The following is a 23,930-nucleotide window of genomic DNA, read 5'->3' on the forward strand; positions in this document are numbered from 1 at the left end:
TATTACTAATAGGCTAAAGGGTTAGAAATTGCACTTTATTGGACAACTTATACAAAAATCCACAATAATCTCTTTTCTAGTAATAGTTCTAAGAGAGAATTCTAACCACAAACCTTCCTCACAACAACTCCAGAAAGAAAAAAATGCATCACAAATCCAATGATCCAATAAAGTTAATTGATGCACAAACAAAAAGAAAAAGGACTCAGCTAACCACAAAAGCTAAAATACAAACATATGGAATCGTTTGGAGACATTGCAATGCCATCTACCCAAGATATATACCAAGAAGCTGTTGAACCAAAGCAATCACCAACTCTCTAAGAAACGAATCTTGGCCAAGCTCGCACCGTTGCAAAGTTAAAACTAGTCGAACATCAAGCAAAAATGTGACTACTGGTAGATGATATTCACGGAGCCATGATGCGAGATAGAGAGATTACCAAATCATTGTCACTCGATTGCAGCCAGGCGCGAAGTGGTTTCTCAGTAGTTGCCGTTGGAGTAATCAATGGTCTGGCTAGGAGCTTCAACGGGTCCTTTGCTAGTTTTGCTGATGATTCCCTTACCAAAATACTCAGCAATGACGGAGAAACCATCTTTTGAGTTTCTAACTTGCTGGAAGAAGTAATCTTGGCTTTTGGAATTCTGCTCTAGGCTTCTCTTCATCTCTGAAACAGCTCTATACTCGGGGGCACATTCTGGGCATTCTTTCTCATTGTCACCAAGGCAGCGTTGGTGGAACGAGTGCATGCACATAAAGTGGACCGTGGGGAGGTCGAGTGTGAAGGTGCAAGCACTGCACTTGCTGAGCTGGAAGATTCTTGCATTTGTTCTGAGATCCTGGATCTCTTTTCTCATTGATGATGTTTCCTCCTGTATATAAACAAATCAGGATGCATATTTCTTGCATAAGGATACAAATAAATATCTTAAATCACGAAAATCTACCTGATACTTTTCAATAGCTACACGATCCTCCTCAATCAACTTTGACTCCTGCTCAAGCTTTCGAGCAATATAGTCCTTGATCACAGAAAGTGTAAGGCATGGATTTCTGGATAAGGTTTGGAGAACTAAAATTGGAGGCAAAATATCATCCCTTTCAACGTAAGTCAAAACTTCTTTAACTTCTCTAGAACAATCTTCTCCAAGTTCACCAAAGTACTTCAACAGATCGGCCCAGAGAGAGGGATCGCCACCTTTACCCGAGTCCCCCAGCCTCTTGCAGCATGCAATCAAACCTTCGTGATCATGTGCCTGCATATAGCAGGCAATCACCTCCTTATACAGTTTCAACTTCTCATACAGATACAAGAGCCCTTCATTAAAAGAGTTCATCTCACACAGAATTATTGCTAGATCGACATCATATTGTGGCTGCTCCTGCTCGGATGGCCATGCACTATTAAGCAAGACCAGCCCCTTTTGGCGTCTTTCCTGGCGATCTCTCTCCAAGGATACATCATCAGATGGTATCTTTCCATTAGATTCTGTTCTTGACACCACAGCAGCACCAGATCCCCTATCTGCTGTAAGTTCGCCATTTTCACTGCTAACAGTTTGAATAAGAGATGGAAACTCCAAATCGCGAGACAAGTACAACTCCAACAGGGTGTTATGGATTTCAACTTGAGCAGGAGAATCCTTCACTTTAGTGGTGTATTTTTCCAGGAATTCCATGAGCGATTGTGGATGAATCACAAAAATATTGATAAAATCAACAGGAGATGGCAACATGGATAGAAAGGATCCGTGTGAGGATCCCGCCCTTGCAGATTCTCCTTCCTCAGTACAAAGCCTCATCAATATCTGAACTGTCTCCTTCGGCTTGTGTTCTATGAGAATCTTTCCATATTCTTTAACAGTCAACCCAGCTTGATTTGGCTCGAGGCTATTTATATATTCCAATGCTTCATCATATCTGTCCAAGTCCTCAAGCAAAATCTTCAAGTACCACTCATGTCTCCCAGCCTTCTTGGCGACATACATTGCATGTTCATGGTAATTGGCGGCTCGACATACCTTTATAGCAGTTTCCACATCAAATTTATGTTCCCCAACCCCATCTTCACTTTTTATGAATATATCCAACTTTTCAACATCCTTCAGTTTGGTATAACAGTTAAGCAAGAGAGTGGTGTGATCTTTGGAAGCAAGACCCTTCTCATGCAACTTTTCCAAGTAATTCGTTAGGTTGTGAATTCTCTGCGCATCCAAAAATTTCTGTATGACGTAGGAAGGTTCTAGATGCCCAATGGTATGGATATACTGAGCCATAGCTTCGTCGTAATTCTGCTTGCTATATAAATGATCGCCATACTTCCTTAGCACTTCAGCAGTAGCCACAGCATCAGCTTGCTGGCTCTGGACAAGATTAATAGCCACTGGGTAAAGGTTTTTCTTGAAAAGCATATCCAACTTGCTTTCCATATCCTTCTCCACGACAAGAAGAGCAGATTTGTCCGCCTTTACGAGCACTATATTACCCCATTCACACAGCATGTGAGAAACTTCTTGAACTGCTATACTATGGGCTATTAATCGGTTCTTCAGGTCATAAATGTTGAAAGTATATTTCCCAGTTCTTTGATCAGCAATAACACATAAGAGATAACCACGAAACCACCCAACGAGCTTCTTCTCTCCCTCAAAAGCCCAGCATGGGCCTCGGCCATCAACTTCATAGAAATAGACAGCTTCAGGCCGACCAATGATCAGTTCCTAATCCAAAAATAATTACAAGAGAAAAGTTACAGCTGAAGTGCAGTACAAGCATAACTAGCTAATACTACATAACATACAAGATGAGTGGCCTACCGAGCGATCAGTCATTGCCACACTACCAGTTTCAGAACCAATGTAATCAAGCGTTTGAGCAGTAGGTGTTTGAGCCTCCACTTTAAACAAGCTCACTGAGCTCGGAGTGACAGCAAAGAGCTGAAAGGCTTGTCCGTCCACACGGAACCCAATACCAGTAATAGGAGAATGCATTTTTCCGGGCTGACCATTGTGAACCTCAAGCTTGAAGCGCTTGATCCGTTCACGAGCAATGTCGCCTTGAATGCAATAAATACAGCCGTTTTCCAATCCAAGGGCAATAAATATTATTGGAGGAGCTTCCTCATAAACTAGAAAAGACGTGATCTGTAAAACAAGCATTAGGAGAATTCTCCATAAGCATTCATTTACGCCCTTCACAAACAAGTTGCATCACTTTACACAACCTTCACAAATGTGCATACACATATAAACGAGCCTAGCACTAAAAAGCTGCACATATAATGTACCTTCGCCTCGGCAAATTGGTTGGTAAATATTCGCAAAATCTGAATGCACTCCGGAGTAGAAGTACTCGACCCTTCTTCTTGTCTTTTATCGAGGTCAAAAACCTTCAAGCACACAGTTGCTTTCTGCTGTCGGCATTTGTTCATCCTCTCCAACTGTCACTAAGAAGTTCCGTTGCTGATTCAGCAGCAAATCCACCAGATTTTGCACAATTAGACTACTGAAAGACACAGACGACAACACTAGAAACGCGAAAAAAGGCCAATTCTAGCTCCACTGCTTCAGCAGAGCAGCATTCAATTACAAAAAACTACATTACCGTTAGTTCATTGAAATTCAATAACGTTTCAGCTCATGAACAAAAGTCATCAAACAAACAATTAAGTCTTGAGAATGCCTAGGGTTTCGAAATTAGGGATGATAAATTCCACGATCAAATTAGTCAAAATCTAATCTATCAAAGGGTCATACCTTGAGCTGCTGGAGGAAGAGAACGGAGGCGGAGTGAGCGGGGAAGGTGTAATTAAGCTGGAGGCCGCGATCAAGGAGCGAAACGGTGCCGTCGCGGCAGCCCAAGACGATCCTGCCTCTGCCGCTGGAGCAACATCCGATTTCGCCCTCAATTTCCTCCGGGATTTTGGTCTTCTTCTCCTCGAAGAACTCGAATTTCCGCCACTGATACATTATTCCGATTGTGTATTCCCAAAAATTCTAGAGCAGTTTCACCAATCACACATACTGCGTGGATCTATTCGTGGCCGGCGGCGGAAGGAGAGTGAAAGCGGGGACGGACGGCGGCGAAACGCCGGAGATATGACAATTTCGTCCCTCAATTCTGCTTCTGATCGACGGGTGATTGGATTCGCGATCAAAAGCCCTTCAAATCCAAAATTTAAGACATGAGAAAAAGGTTTCGAGTTCGAATGTAGGAAAAGACTTGCAGAAAATTAAGATGGATGATAGTATTAAATTAAATTAATAAATAAATATTACGATAATTTGCATACATCTCGTTTTGGGCCTTTGGGCTTGTAAGGACCAATGGGCTTTTTAGGGCCCACCCTTAACTAACACTTAGCAATTTTCTGAATTAGTTATTTCGAAATTCACATTATCGCATATGGCTACATAATTATTCTTGACAAAGAAAATAAATAAATAGAAGAATATTGTTATTTAATATTTATTTAATTATGTGCATGTGGGCAGAGACAAAAAAAATTATGTATGGTTGAATCGGTGCTTTTTTCATGCATGTGTAGAAGATGAAACTGAAAGTTGGAACCTTTTTTTCTGTGTCGTTTTGCTCTTCTTTTCTTGAGATATGCTGTCGTTTTTATCGGCTGAGCTAACATTTATACCACCATAAATTCACAACTCCAACCACATTTGATTTCACTCAAATCTGCAATTCTTGCAACTGCAGCAGGTTTTATCAGAGAATAAAATTTGGTGGGCATTTTCAAGAATTTTTTCAAGATTGTATATATTTTAGTAGAGCAATGATTTTTATGCAAAGAACTAAATTTTTTTACTTGAATTAGAGGAAATTTTGTGGAAGATGGTGTGCATGCAGATGAAATATTGAGTAATTTGCTTAATTTATTAATTTTTTTAATTAGAATTTTCTTGTCTAGGATGTTTTTGCGATGCTATTTCTTTCATTATCATTTTTTTTATTGCAAGAAATGGTTTTGGATTCTTGCTTGATACACTTGTATTTCTTGATATTTTTGGTCTTATATATTCTTGGATTTAATCATGTGAATTTGGATTTACTTGTGTGTTAAACATAGCATTTTGATGGGAATTGAGATACTTTTAATTTTCAAATGTGAGTATCACTAGAGGAAGTAGAGCAAATGCAGCATCTCTGCAAATTTCATCGATTTATGCCAACTTGTTGATGTTATTTTTTTAATTATTATTATTATCTAATTTATCATCGATTTATGCAAATTTTCAGTTGTGTTTCTGATCGATAAAAAAAATCTCAACTTTATGCAAACTGCATTCTTGATTCTTGGCAAATTTATGCAACTTTTATCTGATTTCTTGAATTTCAGTTGTGTTTTGATAAAAAAAAAAAAAAAAAAAAATCTCAACTTTATGCAAACTGCATTCTTGATTCTTGGTAAATCCATGCAACTTTTTTTTTATCTGATATCTTGAATTTCAGTTGTGTTTCTGATCAAATATTGTCTCAACTTTACACATATGCAATCTGCATTCTTGATTCTTGGTAAATTTATGCAACTTTTTGATCTGATTTCTTGAATTTCAGTTGTGTTTCTGACCAAAGATCTCATCTTTATGCAAAAACTGCTTGAGTTCTTGATACCTCAGCTGTCAAATATCTCATCTTTTATGCAAACTGCATTGTTAGATTGAGCCTTGTAGATGGACTTTTTCGAGTCTACGAAGGTTGTCTTCGAGAGAATCGAGCAGCTAGAACCCGTAAACGTCTCCAAAATCATCGGCCATCTCCTCCTCGGACACCAACCCGAGCTTCAAATGATCCGCCTCGCCTTCTGCCCCGACCACGCCCTCCAAATCCTGATCCACAAAGTGAAGCTAGAGCTCCACTTATCCCCCAATAAGCCTCAGCCATTGCCTTGGCCCTGACCCGATCCCTCAAATGCTCGATTTTAGGCCCACCGTGCAGGTGTGCAACAGCTTTAGGCAGGGGTACTGCAAGTATGGTGGGAGCTGCAGATTCTTGCATGTTTTCCAAATGCAGAATGGTGATTGTATGGTGCTGAACCCTCCAGCCACGTCGTCGTGTGGATCCCTCAAGCAGCTCGAGATGGAGCTCATCGAGCTGCTAAGATCCACACGGGGCATCCCCGTGTCTCTGTCTTCCCTGCCTATCCTCTACTTTGATAGGTTCGGGAAGGTGCTTCAAGAAACAGAGAATCACGGGCACGGGAGGCTCAGTAGCCGGATGATCAAGCTTCTTGCCCGAATGACACCAAACACGATTCGTTTAACCAACCGGTGACCCCACAAACTTGCCCTCTCTCACCTGCTGATGATTGCTACCATTTACTGATTTTCTCCTTGGCAGCAGCCCACACAGGAGGCAGTCGATCATTCTAGACGAGGACATGGACAGATACGCGAGATTTAGGGTGGAAAACGGGCGCCAGCTGCAAGTTTATCTCACTTTCCCACCAGAGAGCATTTTCAGTGAGCAAGATGTTCATAACTATTTCAAGTAAATGAACAAGTTTGTTTGATTTCTTACACCATTATCTAGATCTTATGCTAAGCCTAATCTTTGGTTTTGTAGCAATTTTGGAGCTGTGCAAGATGTTAGGATTCCTAGTCAAGTGCATAGGATGTTCGGATTCGTGAGCTTCGCCTACCCTGAGACGGCAGCTCTAGTTCTCACGATAACCAACCCTCACAACATCTGTGGATCACAAGTGCTTGTCAAACCCTATCAGTTTAAACCAATGCTCCTTCACAGGTATTGCTTTCTTGATCAAAATGCAATCTTTTTTTATCAGTGTTTTTCAATGTGTCAAAAAAAAAATTCATTCTTTGCAGAGATCATGAGGAGGAAGTCCATGATCAAGAAGATGCAGAGTCCCCAAGCAAGATTTTTCTGACTTTTTTATTTCATGTTTTCAAGAATTACTAACTTGAACAATTTTCACCTTATTCTGATCTGCATTTCTATGCAGCACCTAGGACTCGAAGATGATAATGATTCGTTGGGAAAACATCAAACTGAAGGGCATGGATGATCATTCTACTTAGTGGAGACTTGCAAGAACAAGGGGAGATCAGGTGACTCTGCACAAAATGTGGATAACTTTCCCTTATTAGAATTTACAAGTTAGTCATATATATTATATAGTCATCAAACTACAAATACTACAATTTGCAAAGCTTTATTTCAATCTACATATGTTTGTGGATTTCATAGTGTTACTTAGATGTTGCAAAATGCATCTTAGTTTATTGTTATGGTGAAAGAAATAGAAGCACATATATGTGTGCAGATTGATAACAATGGTGTTGCTTTGTTGTGTGATCTTGAGTGTGATGTCGTGTCGTTATTATGTCGACTCACATTATTTGGCTATTTTTAAAGACCATAAATATACATGTAATGATATTATTCGTCAAAATTTGAATTCATGAATTTTGATTGGGGGAATTTTGGGAAACATGCACAACGTGTGAAATTTGATGCGTTGTAGAGTGGTGAGTGCTAATGAAATTTATTTAAAAAATAGACTTAAGGAGTGGGCCAATTCAAGATCCAAAAGGGCCAAAAAAAATTAAAAGGCTATAAATTTAGGATTTTAATGATTGGAAAATATCAATATTAGCTTGCATTAATTTTTAATGAGAATGATATATTGAAGTTAAATAAATAATTTAAACATAAAGAAATCTAAATATTATATATTTTTTAAAATTAACTTGATAGTTACAGTTATCAGCCCTATAGTATTATTATTATTTAGAACCTGAATTGATTTCCTCAAAAAAAAGAACCTGAATTGATAGATAACACATTTTTCTAAAGTATATTTTCGACTCACTGTTTCTTTGCATTCTTATAATTTTTATTTTTTTTTTCATATTAATAGTTGGTCATAAAGATGCCATAGATTAATTGCAAGTTTAATTGTGTGTACAACTTACTTTTTCCCCTACTGTACTATCTATTCATTCTAATTAATTAATAATAACTTCGAAATATTAATAATAACTAAAATAGATAGTACAGTATTTTCACATACATTTATACTAACCATTAAGATAGTACTTCTTCATTCTTTTTAATAAATTAAATAATCTCACACGTGTACAATAACAACATAAAACGTTTCATCATAAATAAGAAGAACTTATCAATTAATGCCATGTTAATCTAAAGGTTATTATTCAAACTTCAAATAGGAATTGTCGTGTTGAAAGTCATTTCTTCACTTCAAGTATGTAGAAAAGGTAAAGCAATATTAATACAAATAAACAGCTTCTATTTTAATCACATTTATTCATACTACTTATAAATAGTAGTAGTATATTTCAACATCAATATTCACATATCTTTGCAATTGATTCCTGAATATATTCTAAAGTTAGTGTAACAATGACAGTTTGCAATGCAATTCAATCATATCGATGGTTTCTGATTCGATTTATTACTTATTGTTAAAATTATTTTTTTAATGTAAAGTACATTAAGTTTCTGATGCGTGACAATTGGTCATGCTATAATCTCAGCTAAAAACAATTAATTTCAATATAGTTGTGTTTATGATTAAATAATTACTTAAATTTAGACTATAAATTACAATTAAATATTTTGAAATTCAAAGTTCATGAGAGAGAGAGAGAGAGAGGTAGATGAGAGAGAATTGGAGGAGAAAGAAAAAACATATGACAAAGAATGTCTATTTGGGACCCAATGGAGTTAGCAAAGACTTCAACTTTAGAGACAAAGACAAAAAACATCCAACTACGTTATAGAATTTCATTCACTTAAAACTTAACCACACCTCAATCTCCTCCAATTCTATCAAAGTCAATTCTCTACCGTTGATTGCATAGAAATTCAATATTCAATTTTAATTTTATGAAGTAACTGAATATACATTCGTATTCGTAGTTTTGAATTTAAATCTCATATGGACATAGATATTTTTATATATTAAGTACAATCATTTTATAAATCAAATAAAAAATTAGTAGTAATGTTTATGAATAATCAAATTTTTACTACTACAACACAATCGAGAGGGGCCCATAGAAGTGTATTAATTTGTGGAGGGAGGCACGCTTGTGATTAAACTAAAGTACAAATCAAACTAGTTTGCAAGTTGCATCGACAAAGTCTTAAGCATATATATATTTATGTGCATGCGCATTAATTTAATTAATTAAGCAATCAAATGGGACAAAAGGACAAAAATACTAAGATCTGTGACGAACATAAAAAATAAAAAATAAAAATAAAAAGATACTAACAAGAAAAATATTATCTATCCGCATGCAGCATGCAATTCTTGAATCGAGATTCTTCAACATTTTGGTGATACAAAAAGTAATATTGTAAACTTAATAAATCAGTTCATAAGTCTTCTTTTTCTTCTATAGATGAAGATCAATAGTTGAGCTTAATTATCTAGTCAAACTTTTATTTGTATATATAGAGAAAGAAGAGATTGCGCATGAAGATCAATAGTTGAGCTTAATTATCTAGTCAAACTTTTATTTGTATATATAGAGAAAGAAGAGATTGCGCGGGGAATGGTTAAATGTGATGAAAAGTGAAATCGAATTTGAAACTTTAGATATTTAAATTTTATTGTTGAGATTGATTTATTGATCAAATTTATCGTGTAAAAAGAAAATAATGAATAAGTTAGTATTAATTAACGAATACGTCAATATAAATCCACGAATAACTGTTTAAATATGAGTTCGAATCATGAATGACGCAAAATTGTGCCATATTAATTAAATACATTATTTGTACATTATACACAATTTATTTATAAATTTATATTAATTTATTTATTATTCACATTTTTTTACCAAAAATAAGATTCTCATCCTCGTTGAATTCCATGTATATATATAAAGCTAGAGCATCCTCTTTATTAAATTGAAGATAAACATCACCCGGTTTAATAAGTGCCACTTACAACTTACAAGGAGCTTTTTGATTTATATTCCTTGCCACTATTAAAAACACTATTCATTACTTTTTGGTGCTCTATAATGCAACACTACTTATTAAAATAATGGATATTCACATCCTTTTTGAACTCCAATATTATTTATTAATTTGGGGACACTCTATCTGATGAATTAAAGTAATTGATTGGGGGTATGAAAAGGGATTAAAAATTGAAGTAGAATTGGCAAAAATATGAGTTTGTGGGACACAAGTATTAGTTAAATGGGAGACAAAGAAGCAACACAATTCCCTCTTTTATCAACTCTATGTGCTTTGATCCCTTTGCAAATTTGTTGGGAATTTCATTTGTGTGATTTGTAGGACACATTCGACTCATCACAATTATATTGTTTAGTTCCTAATCGTGTCATCTTTCACCAAAGATTATTAAATTGAACAATTCAAATCGTGTAATTAATTGTTTTTAAGATTCCACCATGTGCATTTTACCACTTGAACTTTAAGTTCCAATAGCCAAACTAAATAGGTTAATTTTTAAAACATAATTACATCTAAATAAATGAAACATCAATATACAAAAACTCAGGTCTTGGATATTAACCTTCCACCGCTAGACCAACACACGTATACTATTTATATTTATATTTATTTATAATGAAGTTGAACACACTTCTCAATCCATGTCATTATCTAGAGTTGAATCTAAAACTTTAAATCTCAATCAAGTGCAACTCAAAATTAAATGAAGGGTAGTGAGAGAGAATTTAAGTATTAAATAGTGAAGGGTGAAGTGGAAGGCACTTGTTCCTACGTCATCTCTCTATCTCTCAAAGCCATATGTATTGTATTGCTTGTCACTTTCTATCTCGATATTGCCCACTTTACCCTTTCATTATCTCTACTTTCTTAACTCTTTTTTATTTATATTTCTACCCAAAAATATGTTCAATTCCAATCATCATCATCATCATCATATTTCACATATGCTAGTTCATTTTTAAATCCTTATATGAGGCTTATGAGCTAGTTATCATAATAATATTTTTTGTGAGATCATGAAATCATCACTTTATTTATCTTGAATTCTTATAAAATTCAAACTCAATAAGATGATATGTTCATCATAAATCTTCAAAATTAAATGATTGAAAATGATTCTTCATTCTCACACTACTTAAAAGTTCTTATTTGACTAGTTTCGTATGTAGAAGCTCAATTATTATTATTATTATTTTTGATTAATTGAAGATATACTCCAAATAAAGAGTTGAGGGAATTTTCAGCACTTTATCACAAACATTTTTTTTTTTTGAGTTTATCCCAAACATAAGATAATAGTAGCTATTTAAATTAAATTCCAATATCCTAAAAAAAGAAATGATATTCCTTTAATACATAGTATCATTCAACAGTGGCAGTAATGTAAACTCACCTAATTCAGTGGCTTCTTTTCTTTTAGCTCAATTTTTTTATAATCAGATAGCAAATTTCCACCCTCTTATTTCCTTTCACAGGCAGAAACCTCTCTCTCTAATCAGCCATTTCTCTCTCTAGAAAAAGAACTACTTTTTCTTGGGGATGTAACTGCATTGGACAAAAAAAGCACAAACTTGGGATTCTCCAAAGTTACAATTTTTAAAGGTTGGTTTTTGTTAAACAAACGTTTCGAATATCAATCAACACTCCCAGTTTCTCCAGTCCCTCTGTTTTTCCATCTCAATTTGCTTCTCAGAGGTTGGAAACCGATTGATTCTATTCAAATTCAATCAATGGTGAATTTCTGATTCTTATGCAAAATGTTTTTTGTTTTTGTTTTCTTTTTTTGGTTAAGTAATTGAAAAATTATGCTTGATCAGTTTTGTGGGCTGCACTAATTTCTTTTTGATTGGCAGTAGAAACTAGTTAAGGAAACAGAAAAGCTAATTTGAATGAGATTAGTGATCATAAAGATTGAATTCTTGCATTCTGTCTTCAGCTGGATTTTAGCTTAGTTTTTGTGCCTGCATTGAGCAATTTTCCCTTCTTACACTAGGAATTGTGTGATGTTACATTATAACTTCACTGTTTCTTGAATTTTGAGTTGTTTGACTTGGTGTCAGCTTAATTATTTTTTTGGTTTATGGGAAGATGATGGAAGTGGTTTGACCCCATAGACGACTTGTGATCAAAGTCTTGCCTCCTTTGATACTTCAAAGAAAATTAGGGAGAAATTTCTACATTATTGATCAAATATGAGCTTCTAGCTTGTTTCCTTGTCTCTTGAGTTTGACGCTGACCCAACATTCGTGTTTCGCAATTATAAATAGACCGTGATAGGAAAAGGGTGGTTATAACTGAGTTTCTCTTTTTGATGAGAGAGGTGGTTATAACTGAGTTTCTCTTTTTGATGAGAGGTGTGAATTTTTGTTGAATTTAGCTAGTTTTATAGATGGCTATATTTTTTTGTTGAATTTTTTTTTTCTAGCTTTGCTAATTCTAGGGTTCATTTTCTTGATTTTTGCAGTTTGTTTTGCTGGATTTTGTATTGAAAATCGTAGTGTAAGATACAAAAATGTCGAATACATGGTATTGCCAGCCTCTGAGGAAGCTAGAGGCTTACTCCCTTCAACAATGTCAGCCATTAAACCACCAACAGCTATGGAGTTACAACAACATCAGCAACGGCAATGGGTGCTCGATTCTCGTCTCTCAGGACCGGTTTTGCACGCTGGAAGTCGTCCACGCTGACCTCAGCTTCAACGGTCAGTCTGTCGCCCAATGAGAGCTCGTTGTCTCAGCAAGAGTCTCAGTCGTACCCTGCGGGTCTGCTGCAGGTCAACGAGGGCTGTGCGGCCGAGGAGGAAGATGTGGATGAGTTGAAGCACAAGCTCAAGGAGCTGGAGACCGTGATGTTCGGGCCGGATGTTGATATCCTCGATGATTCTGGCGTGTCGACTAGGTTAGCCTCCGCGGAGATAGACAGCTGGAGGCAGCTGATGGAGGTGATACCGCGGGGGGACTTGAAGCAGCTGCTCGCGGCCTGTGCAAAGGCCGTGTCGAACTGTGATTGGCTGATGGCACAGTGGCTGATGTCCGAGCTGCGGCAGCTGGTGTCGGTCTCTGGTGCGCCCGTGCAGCGCCTGGGCTGCGTACATGCTGGAGGGGCTGGTGGCGCTGCTGAGCGCCTCCGGCAGCTCCATCGGCAAGTCGTTGAAGCTGAGGGAGCCTGCTAGCTTTGAGCTGCTCTCTTATATGCATATGTTGTATGAGGTGTGCCCTTATTTCAAGTTTGGTTATATGTCAGCAAATGGTGCCATTGCAGAGGCAATGAAGGATGAGAATAGGGTTCACATTATTGATTTCCAGATAGGTCAGGGGAGCCAGTGGGTGCCTCTGATTCAGGCCTTCGCGGCCCGGCCCGGAGGGCCCCCGCACATCCGGATAACGGGCGTGGACGACTGCTACGTCCTGCCTATGCCCGTGGGGGAGGGTTGAACATGGTGGGGAGGAGGCTGGCTAAGCTTGCTCACAGCTTCAAGGTCCCCTTCACGTTCCACGCGGTGCCCATGCCGGCGTGCGAGGTTCGGGCCGAGAGCCTCGGGATCCGGGCCGGGGAGGCCCTGGCCGTGAACTTTGCCTTCATGCTGCACCGGATGGCCGACGAGAGCGTGAGCACGGAGAACCACAGGGACAGGCTGCTGAGAATGGTGAAGGGGCTTAACCCTAAGGTGGTGACACTGGTTGAGCATGAGCTCAACACCAACACCGCTGCTTTCTACCCTCGATTCGTCGAGGCGCTGGATTATTACACGGCGATGTTCGAGTCCATCGACGTTACCCTAGCCCGGGAGCACAAGGAGAGGATAAACGTCGAGCAGCACTGCCTGGCGAGAGATGTCGTGAACATCATAGCTTGCGAGGGGGCCGAGAGAGTCGAGAGGCACGAGCCACACGGGAAGTGGAGATCGCGCCTCACCATGGCCGGCTTCAGCCCGTGCCCGTTGAGCTCGCTGGTGAACGCCACCATCAAGACTCTGCTGCAGAACTACTGCGATAGATATAGCCTTGCAGAGAGAGATGGAGCTCTGTTTCTTGGCTGGTTGAATAGAGACTTAGTTGCTGCTTCTGCGTGGAAGTGACCAAGCAAAATAGAGCTTTACCTTTTTTACTTATAGCAAAATAAGTTCTTTACCAACTCTACTACATTACTATTACAAGAAATCTGGTCTTTTTTAGCCTCTTTTAGATGCTCAATGCTAACTCTGCAATATCATCAATGGCGAAGAATATGTACAGGGGCCAATCTAAGCTACAATATATAACTCACCTGAGCAAATTTATACAACTAATACAAATTATTTCACAGCTTGGAACCAATCAACAAGTTAAACTACTGGACCGTAGCAACGGTCGCTCGTTGAACTAGGAAAGTGTCTGTCTACCACCCCAATACAATGATAATGAAAAATAAGTTACCGAATACAATCACGCTGATAACAATTTTGATTGATGTCACAAGCACCTTTAGAGTCGAGGAGCGGATGGCAAAGCCTTGCTCAGTTTGCGCTGACACGAACAGCCATTTCAAGCGAAACAGGGCTGTTGTCTTCGGGTTTGGAAGCTGGACTCACCATTTGGGCTCATCATATTAGCATCACCACCTCTGGCTATGCTCTGACTAACAGTTCTGGAAGTGGGAATGTCGTGGACGTGTTTTCCTTCGTACGTTGTAATGACTAGCTTTGGATCGTGTGAAGCTCTTTCGACGTGTTTCTTAACCGGGCAACCAGTGTTTGAACACCTGTAGTAACTCCTGCACAATATAAGGAGCTGAGATTAGGTGGAAAGGCTACCTTAACAGCTTTGTTTTCCTTTCGTGCTTAAGAAATTGGAGAGGAACATGTTATTAACGAAAGCGAATTTTTCCTCACACTTCTACAGAAAATAGTATTTGATGCAAAGGTCAGTATGATTTACACAATGTGATGCTGCAGAATTGAAAGTTTAGTTACCTTGGGTTTGGATTGCCTTTTACCAACTTCTGCCCATATTTACGCCATCGGTATCCATCATTAACCAAATCAACCTCACTTAAAGTTTGAACAACATGCCGGGAATCAGAACTAGATCTATTCACGACATCGTCATCTGCAGAACTTATGCCTCTTTTCCTGTTAACAGAGGCAAGCAAATTAACATGACAGTTATTAATATCGATCAATAAAGGATATAAGAAGCTTCCCAATGAACATACTGTCGTTTAGGATCAGGGCAGTCATCTAGATCCTTAGTATCATTATTTGAACAGGAAGTTGCTCCTGACAGACCATCAGCACTTCTTCCAACGACCGATTTAGGTGAGGTTTCTGCCATATGTTGATCTGAACTGGCATTCTTGGTGATCGGCTCAACATTGGCTGACAGGTGTCAACAAAATCAATAACTACTAATGATATGATATACAAACAATCAAACTTTTTAAATAATATTCACACTTACGTTTTGATGTCGATGCAATGGGCATCTCGGGTGTTCTTACTTGAAATGTAGTAGTCACCTGGGGACTCTGCAGTGGTTTCTGATGATGGATGATTTCCAAGGTAATTGATGTCTGATTTACACCCATCATGCGATTTCTCTACTTGTTTTTTAGCCTGGCAGTTGGGGTAAGTACATTTGTAATAGCTTCGAACAAATTTGTTTCCTTTTACAAGCTTCTGTCCATACTTCCTCCAGTTATAGCCATCATCAAATCCTTTGTCTGGTGCTTTGGAGGGAGTGCTTCCAACATCAGCATGTGATTCCTGAACTACAGAGTCAAGGTTTCGCCTAGGCTGCAATTTCTCCACTTTCTCAAACTTCGTAGAATATGCATAGCTCTCTTGACCAGGTTCAGGTATAGGCACTCCCATGCTCAAACTTGACACTTGAACCGGCTCGCCTTTTGTATTAGTACCTTTTTCTTCCTTGTCCAGTGATGCATGATTTCTATCATGTATGCACTGCCTAGCCTGCGAATTGTGAGGTCGACGTTCTTCTTTTGGTACAGCAGAAAGTTTTTCAGAGTGACCCGAACTGATGGTTACTTGATCATGCTTGGAACTACAACCACCAGCATCTGGGTTTCGCCTGGGCTGCAATTTCTCCAAAACTTTAACAGGTTGAGAGGACTGAGTCAGTATCTGTTCGTTGGGCTGCGATGCAGGCACCCCGTTGACACTTGGTATGGGTAAGGATTTACCTGCCACCATCTCCCTCTTTTTAGTAGTTCTTTCTCCATCACATATTGAAGATGTTTTTACACCAATATCAGGGCTCTGGCCCAAGTGCAAATCACCAGGTTCATCCTTCGGGATTCTAGACAAACCGTCATTCTCGTTTTCATTCATACACGGCCAAGTTCTCTCTTATCCATGCGATTCTGGAAAATCACATGTGCCACCAGAGGTTTTTCTCTGATGGACCTCGTATTGTTTTAGCTTGGTTACTGGGGAGGCCTTATCAAAGAATGATGTATGATTTACCTGTATCGGAATTCTGTTTCTGCGATAAATGACTTGGTTCTTTCTCAGGCACTACGCCGGAATCTTTCTCTTGCTTGACATTAGGATGACTTTTTGTATGCGGCATGTCACTCATTATCTTCTCAGAGGTCATAGGGAATGCAGCCTCTATATTAGAGTTTGAGGTTGCCAAGGGTAAGTTGGTGCTAGCTCTCCTCTCCAGTTCACCTGACAAATATACCGGAGGTTTTGATTTATAGTTTGGATTCTAGTTCGTAAAATCCAGTTTCAGATACCTGTTTCTGATGCAATTCTTCTTGAAGAAACTGCACCCATCAAGTCTTCCCCTTATAGTACCTGATAAAGCAGTAAAGGATGAAAATCATCTACCCGTCACAGCGCTATAACAATCTCCCAAACTTGAGACGTTGGTAAAAGAAGCCACCATGAACTCAAGAAACAAATTAGACCAAATTTACGAAATCTGTGAAAGCACGCAAAGATTGACTAGCAAAGAAGCACAACACAGTCAGTATATAGCAGATGACCACTGATCACCCAAAAGTGGGAATTAGTATTAATATCTTGAAAGATAAGACAAGCCAACAACAAGAGAGAACACAAATCCAAAATCTACAAGCACGTGTACGAGATTATAGTCATCGACAAACATCCTTAAACGTCTTAGTGTTTGAAAACGCCTAACTACCAGCTGGTCTTGATAGTTCAGAACTTAACATGAAGACCAAGCTTCCATCGAGCAAGTAGCAACAAGCTGAAAATAGGATATTACATCTTTGATTCTAAAAACTGCAGCTACAGGGAAGGGCAAAGATTGACCAAGACATGCTCAATGGATAAAAATAAAAGGAAAAGAAAAGCCACAGTTTATTTTATGCTCTGGAATGAAAGCCCCCAGTCAGAATAACGAAATTGAATCCCTGAAAATTGCTTGAACTTTCGATTAACAGGCTACGTGGACTCCATGAATTAAAAAAAATAATAAAAAAAATGATTCAGAGCAAGCTCTTGCAAAGTTAAAAACAGTTGGAGTAAGCATTTACGCAAACACATAAGCTGCATAACTCATAGAATTAGAATCCCCCAAAAGAAACTGACGAAAACCAAAATTCTCTCATCCGCACAACAAAGCAACGAATAAAACCCCAAAACTGGAAGGCAAGAGAGAGAGGGGCGAGAGAAGTGAATTACAGAATATGACGATAATTAAGCGAAATTCCTCAATCTGAGGGGGCAATTGAAGGGGAAAAGGCAGGCGAGAGCTACCTGAGGTGGTGTCATCGGCGGCGGCGGCGGCGATACGGCGGCGTTAGAGGGATTAAGGTGGCGGAAATGGCATAATTCAGCAAGGGAAGGAAAGCAGAGGAATTGACTTGGACCAAGCATAGTGAGGTAATAATATTAGTTGAGAAAGGGAAGTGGACCAAATTCAACATTTATGCGTACACATTTTTGTATCTATAAAATAAATACTATAAATCATAATAATATTAGGCAGCTTAGCTTAGGCATTTCATTTCATAATACACCCGACCGTTACCTGCAAATATTATTTCGATTGGGTAAATAGATTATCCATTCAAGGGTGTTTAATTACTCCAAATTATTCAATTTTGAATTGATATGAGATTATTCAAAATTATTATTGTGATTTTTTAAGGCATTTATATAACTTCTTCGAAGTTTGTCAATTGATTTGTAGCTGTTCAGGTAATGTCATATTTTTATGAAATTAAACTATAATTTTATTTAGGTTCTAATTGAGCTGAGCACCAGTTAAATGACATGAATACCTTTTGAATTGAGTGGAGGATTCATAATTGATAACACGAATATTTATAACGAATATTTGAGCTCGTATTTTGTACATTTAAGCTCATGAAATTAAGTAATGAAAAGATTTAATTATTATTCAAATGACTTTTGAAATAGAGAATGAGAATATCAATTATTCCACGATAATAGAGAAATAAAATAAAAATTATTTCAACTAAACTGTTGATGGAGAATTTGGACCGATAATGCTTTAGTTTTGGGCCTATAAAATTGAATCTATTTTGCTCAATTGGACCTAACAGTTTTAGTTTGGGCCTACCACATTACTATTTTACAATCATCAAATTATTTTCATAACATTTAAATTCCGAGAGAGAAACAATTTTTTTATTCAACAAAATAGATTAAAGTATTTTTATAGTACAAATTTGTCCTTTTTCGCGTTAGTTATCAATTAATTTAATCCGCCGCTGTTTCATAGGCTAATGTAGGATATATAATCAATTAATAAATTATTACTCCAAGCAATTGGTCGTGTGTAATTATTTCTCACATTTGAAAACCTTTCGTTTAATTACACATTGAACGAATTGACCGTCATGGTTTATTAATGCAAATACTGTGTCAACAAAGTTTGCTCAAATTAAAATTCTAATCCAATATGGATATCAAAATTTTATTAAATTGCATTTTAATATGGAATTTTTCATTTTTTATTTTTATTTTGCGAATTTGGTCAAAGCACACATTTAATTATTTTTTTTTACCATTTTCTTCTTTATTTTTGGTCCATCTTTTCAACTTTTTTTTTTACTTTCATTTTTCAAATCTTACCTTTCAAGTTTATTAAAGTTCAAATAATTCGAAAAAGATTGACCTCAGATTGCTGATCACATCAATAGAATTCAGACGGTAATTCCAGATATATTGATATTTTTAATCATCATAGGTCTAATTGAATATATTTATTTTTCTATTCATAAAATAAAATAAAAATCACAAAATAGTAATCGCAGAAAACGGTTCCGTAAACGAACGGTGAAGATCGATTCACAGGTTCCTATCAACATGCAAAAAACTTTGATTTTGGTTCAATCATGACATCATCCGATCACAGCCGTTGCTACTGGCGACGTGGCATTGATCCGTGAGTTACCTTCAAATTCAAAGATGATTTTGCTTAAATAGTTGATTTATAGAAAACTAGATTTATTAAGAAATTATTAGCAAATCCTAAATTCCTGGACCATAGATTCAATATTAAGCTATAAATCTATAGTAAACTATGAATTGTTTAAAATCTGATAAAAAAGCAAAATAAATTTAGTTTAAAAAAGGTGTAAATAAAAAAGAATGAGAGCCACAACGCGGATAGCCAAATCTCACAAGGAAAGAAACGACTCGAAAGACGAAAGGCGGCTCAGAATTTCTATAGCTTATGATAATGTTAAGTACTGTAAATCGAATCAAACAGCACTGGACCGTCAATAAGCACCAGAAATCATTCGTTTTAAAAAGAAAAAAGTTGAAAAAGCCTCAGAATTGCAGAATATCAGCACGGGAAACTCAGTCCCGAAAGATGGTGTTATTTGATAAGAGATTTCATCACAGGCAACTCCAAATCCAAAATCATTTTAACAAAACAAAAAACAATAAGAGAAATCGAGAATGAATGAATGTTTCTCTCATGGCCAATCCCAAGAGCTAATCGCAGCAACCCGCTACCCAAGGCGATAGGATATGAGAACGCTCACCTTCGGAAATCTCCGGCAACGCCGGAGATCTCAACAAAGGAACAAGCTTAATCTGGCGACGATTCACTCCGGGTTATACGAACATCGATCACCGCTCGCCCCAATTTAATATAAATCGTAGCGAAATCACAGATAAGAAAACCGAATTCGAAAGCAATTCAAACCAAGTGTTTACTGTGTGTGCGATGATTAAATACATAGATACACATTCAAATACATAGACGATAGAGATTCGGCAGCTAAAACCCTAATACGATGACTGATGATAGCTACTGAGAGCTAAAGGCTATTTATATTATTCAAGTTATGCATTTGTAGCCATTGGATCTGGTCCAGCGATTTATGGTATATTGGTATTTCTTTCTTAATAGAGCCCTAAAATTATTTGGGCTGGCCCAATAGATTTGAAGAGCCCAAAAATTCCTTTTCGATCTCAAAAAAAGAGCCCAAAATAATTGTCAAGTATTTGTAGCTCGTTTGGTACTAGTGGAGAATGAAGATTAGGGTACATAATGTACCTTCAAAATATCAATTAAAATAATTAGATAATTTTAAGTATTACATATTACAAATATTATAATTTATTGAGTGAGATATGATTGATGATGAGGTATCAACTATGAATCTATGATGCATTTACTTAGAACAACGTGAAGGAATTTGGTTATTTCCTAGAAATTTGACATCGGCCGAAGAGCAAATCGCAGTAGTTGGCTTCCCTTTGAAAGTCAAGCTAACTCCTTTCAACTCTATGTCTTCGCATGGCTTGCTTTTGCTGCATTCAATCTTGACTCCAACGGCCGCATTCGAGGTGCCTCTAACGTCGATGAACCTGACGCCTTTTATGGCAATGCTCGACTCGCCCGGAGTCGAGCACTTCGCGTTGGGGCAATAGTGTTGGTCGATGACGATTGGATTCTGAACATTTCTGATCCCAATGCCTTGAAACGTAATTTCGGATACGAGGCCCGGTGGCGAGGGCCCGTATGTTTTAATCCTCAGCCCGTTCTGCGTGTTGGTGAAATTGCAATTTGTGACGGAAATGGATTTGACCTCCTTTTCGTTGGGATATCTTCCGAGGCTTCCGATGCTGATGCCGTGGCCCGGCCCGCAATTTATGCCTGTGATGTTCATGTTGGTGACTCCGTCGCCGATGGAGATGCAGTCGTCGCCAGTGGCGATGTTGGTGTTGGAGATTATGATGTTTTCGGAGGCTTGGAGGTGGATTCCGTCGGTGTTGGGACTGTTGCCCGGGGCCGTGATGCCGACGTTAGTGATAGCGACGCCTTGGCAGTTGTTTATGGCGAAGTGGAACTTTTTGCTATTGACAGAGTGTATGTCTCGGATCCCCGCGTTCTTTACGTGCTCTAGCTTCAATGACTGCATATATATGTAGGAGTTAGTTATCGTGATAATTATATATATTTTTTGAACGTGCATGAGAATATTGCATTTAACATGTATAAAGTCATTGCGTTCGCTTGCACTAAAAAGATACAATTCACAAGATTCGAAGTCATACGTTCACTGTAGATCTTTACAATCAAATGACTGAAAATAATTCTCATATTACCATTTGAACCTCTTTCTAAGAGGGGGATTCACATGAGTCCAACTGTATATCAACCGTATGAAGTATGAATCATTTTCAGTCATTGGATAATAAAGATATACTTCGAATTCATCACTTCTCTGAATGAATTTGTGATCCAAAGTTCGACTCCCATAAATGATGAAAATTCTATTCTTTTGAATTCATCATTTTTCATAGCAAAAATTCATAATATTTCACATATATCTGAACTTATTTGAACCACTCCCTACCGTCACAAACGTTTGTTGCTTGCTTTTCCAATAGGAGGCTCCATTTCCATTTAAGGTGCCTTTGCCAGAAATGGAAAGACCATCGACATCGCGAAAGATGATCCAATAATCAAGGTTAGGAGTAGGAACAGTAGGAGCAATTAGGGTTCCATTCAATACAAAATTGGTTTGGCCTTTGCATGGCCCTAAAAATTCAATATCACTTAGTTGAAAAGTTCCTGCTGGAATACTAATCGTGCCTCCATTAATTATACAAGCTTTCTTCCATGCATTCAAAAATGCCTGCACCAAAATAATAACCCTAATTGTTAAATCACGATCGACAATTAATATAGACGTATTTCACTGCATGTCCCACTATATATATATATATGTATATATGTAATTTAATTATTTAAAATTTTTATCTATATATAGTGATATATATATACCTGTTTGCTATTTGTTGTGGCATCGGAAATGGCACCAAATTGAACAATTGAGAATAAGTTGGTTTGGCATTGGACATGATGAGTGTTCAAAATGGTTAAGAGAAAGAAAATAACAATGTTTTGAGACAACCACTTTGAATCCATTGCTCAAATTAATATGCTGATCGATGACATGATCACTGGAATTATTTATATATAAAAATAATTGCATGCAGTTGCACGCATTATTCCAAATTTAATTCATGGAATGCTGATTAATTATTTAATGAGTCAAAATTAAATGAATATTACAGTCAACAGATAAAATAAATATATAGCTGACTTCCATATATGTTTCAATAATTTTTATAATTAGCAGGCGATCATATATAAATTAATATTAATCAAATGTGACAACAGTATAAACCAAAAAATTAATAGAATATATGATACAATCTGAAGATAGCCAAACCTACATGTGTGTGTAGATTCATTAAATTCACCGTGCATTGGAAAATGAAAAAATAAGATGTAATATGAATATTATACCCACAAAAAAACTTGACGAGAGATTCACTTTTGAAATGATGACTATATATGATTTTAAAAGAGAAGAAGAAACAATTTTTACTAAATATATATATGTGATCGTCTCTATTATTCTCTATACAGTACCACTAAAGCATGAATTTTATATTTTTACGTAAATTTGAAAAGAAGTGCTTAAATACTTTGATATCCAAACTAAAAATTAATCCACCTGATTTGGTTGTTAATTGTTTGCAACTTCAACGAGGTTCTTTGTGTATTGGTTTCATTAAGGAGATTTGTCATGAGGTTTAATATAATTATACATCCAACCATAAATAATCTAAATCAAATTAATGTGGATTATTTTCTCAAAGATACAAAATAATGGGGGGTACGTATTTGGTAAGTAACGCATTATATAGCATTCATTATCAGTATTTGATATAATTAAACAAGTTCAGTTTGTATCGTATCGATCTTTTTCTCGCCCTCTAACTATGTCTTAATTAGTTATATATATAATAAAATTGTGTGAGACTGTCTCATCATATTTAGATCCGAATCTTAACTCATCCCACAATGAAACGATCTCACATAATTCTTATTGACATTAATAATATATTAATGCTAGTTGCACTTGATCATTATATATATATCCTTTGCATAATGATGCTGCATTGACACTTGATGAGCTGGTTTTTGCCCTAACTAAAAAAGGGCATTTAATTGCATCTTAGATATCACTCAAACTGTAAACACTACTCCCATGTTTTCACATGCATGCATGCCCCAACTCTCTCTCTCTCTTCACATTCTGAACAGAAAGGTAAAGGGATTTTGTTGAGTTTTTGTACATGGAATTAATTAATATATGCATGCATTTTTCACTTTGCTTAATTGTCAGAGATATTTGCGCATGGGAATATCATGAACCGACATGGCTTTTACAGTTAGTTTAATTAATTATTTAATTAGGTCTATATATTTGCATATTTTTTCGATCGCCTTCATAAATCATGCATACTATACTATCAATAAATTTCAACGCTTTCATTATTGATGTCACATGTTAGACTAGCTAGACCCATCGAGCTGTTTACACCACATTCAAAGAATATAATACAAATCATATAGTAATTAATATTGTAGGTCGACCGCATGAATTTAAATTTCACTA

At 37.0% G+C, this 23,930-nt stretch overlaps 4 protein-coding genes, 1 long non-coding RNA gene, 2 other non-coding genes and 1 pseudogene across 7 annotated transcripts; 2 read left to right on the forward strand and 6 right to left on the reverse strand.

Moving 5' to 3' along the window:
* Positions 1-14: 14 nt before the first annotated feature.
* Positions 15-4,240, reverse strand: LOC131009552 (vacuolar protein-sorting-associated protein 11 homolog). The gene is given in 6 exon segments (XM_057936959.1): positions 15-876; positions 952-2,724; positions 2,821-3,147; positions 3,291-3,419; positions 3,421-3,465; positions 3,760-4,240. Coding segments are annotated over 6 exon segments (2,877 nt in total). The 5' UTR covers positions 3,973-4,240; the 3' UTR covers positions 15-486.
* Positions 4,241-5,488: 1,248 nt separating this feature from the next.
* On the forward strand, positions 5,489-7,315 carry LOC131009553 (zinc finger CCCH domain-containing protein 18). The gene is made up of 4 exons (XM_057936960.1): positions 5,489-6,285; positions 6,359-6,505; positions 6,581-6,760; positions 6,841-7,315. The coding sequence occupies exons 1-4, from the start codon at positions 5,927-5,929 to the stop codon at positions 6,932-6,934; spliced, it is 780 nt and encodes a 259-aa protein (XP_057792943.1). The 5' UTR covers positions 5,489-5,926; the 3' UTR covers positions 6,935-7,315.
* Positions 7,316-11,437: 4,122 nt separating this feature from the next.
* Positions 11,438-14,175, forward strand: LOC131009554 (scarecrow-like protein 21). Its single transcript, XM_057936961.1, is given in 5 exon segments — positions 11,438-11,596; positions 12,459-12,668; positions 12,670-13,080; positions 13,082-13,393; positions 13,396-14,175. Coding segments are annotated over 4 exon segments (1,563 nt in total). The 5' UTR covers positions 11,438-11,596; positions 12,459-12,506; the 3' UTR covers positions 14,074-14,175.
* A 50-nt stretch (positions 14,176-14,225) lies between these two features.
* On the reverse strand, positions 14,226-17,893 carry LOC131009555 (probable WRKY transcription factor 61; annotated as a pseudogene).
* Positions 17,894-19,138: 1,245 nt separating this feature from the next.
* On the reverse strand, positions 19,139-20,252 carry LOC131009556 (uncharacterized). The gene is made up of 2 exons (XR_009096455.1): positions 19,989-20,252; positions 19,139-19,390 (listed from the first exon to the last, which is right to left on the reverse strand). It is a non-coding gene; the product is annotated as an uncharacterized LOC131009556 (long non-coding RNA).
* On the reverse strand, positions 19,237-19,381 carry LOC131013769 (small nucleolar RNA snoR2/U65). The gene has a single exon (XR_009097852.1). It is a non-coding gene; the product is annotated as a small nucleolar RNA snoR2/U65 (small nucleolar RNA).
* On the reverse strand, positions 19,766-19,849 carry LOC131013785 (small nucleolar RNA SNORD96 family). The gene has a single exon (XR_009097866.1). It is a non-coding gene; the product is annotated as a small nucleolar RNA SNORD96 family (small nucleolar RNA).
* A 328-nt stretch (positions 20,253-20,580) lies between the features above and the next one.
* On the reverse strand, positions 20,581-22,387 carry LOC131010031 (exopolygalacturonase-like). Its single transcript, XM_057937424.1, has 3 exons — positions 22,244-22,387; positions 21,813-22,094; positions 20,581-21,368 (listed from the first exon to the last, which is right to left on the reverse strand). The coding sequence occupies exons 1-3, from the start codon at positions 22,385-22,387 to the stop codon at positions 20,625-20,627; spliced, it is 1,170 nt and encodes a 389-aa protein (XP_057793407.1). The 3' UTR covers positions 20,581-20,624.
* Between the last annotated feature and the right edge of the window lie 1,543 nt (positions 22,388-23,930).

The sequence above is a fragment of the Salvia miltiorrhiza genome, chromosome 2 (genome assembly GCF_028751815.1).
Source record: "Salvia miltiorrhiza cultivar Shanhuang (shh) chromosome 2, IMPLAD_Smil_shh, whole genome shotgun sequence".
NCBI classification, from domain to species: Eukaryota; Viridiplantae; Streptophyta; class Magnoliopsida; order Lamiales; family Lamiaceae; genus Salvia; species Salvia miltiorrhiza.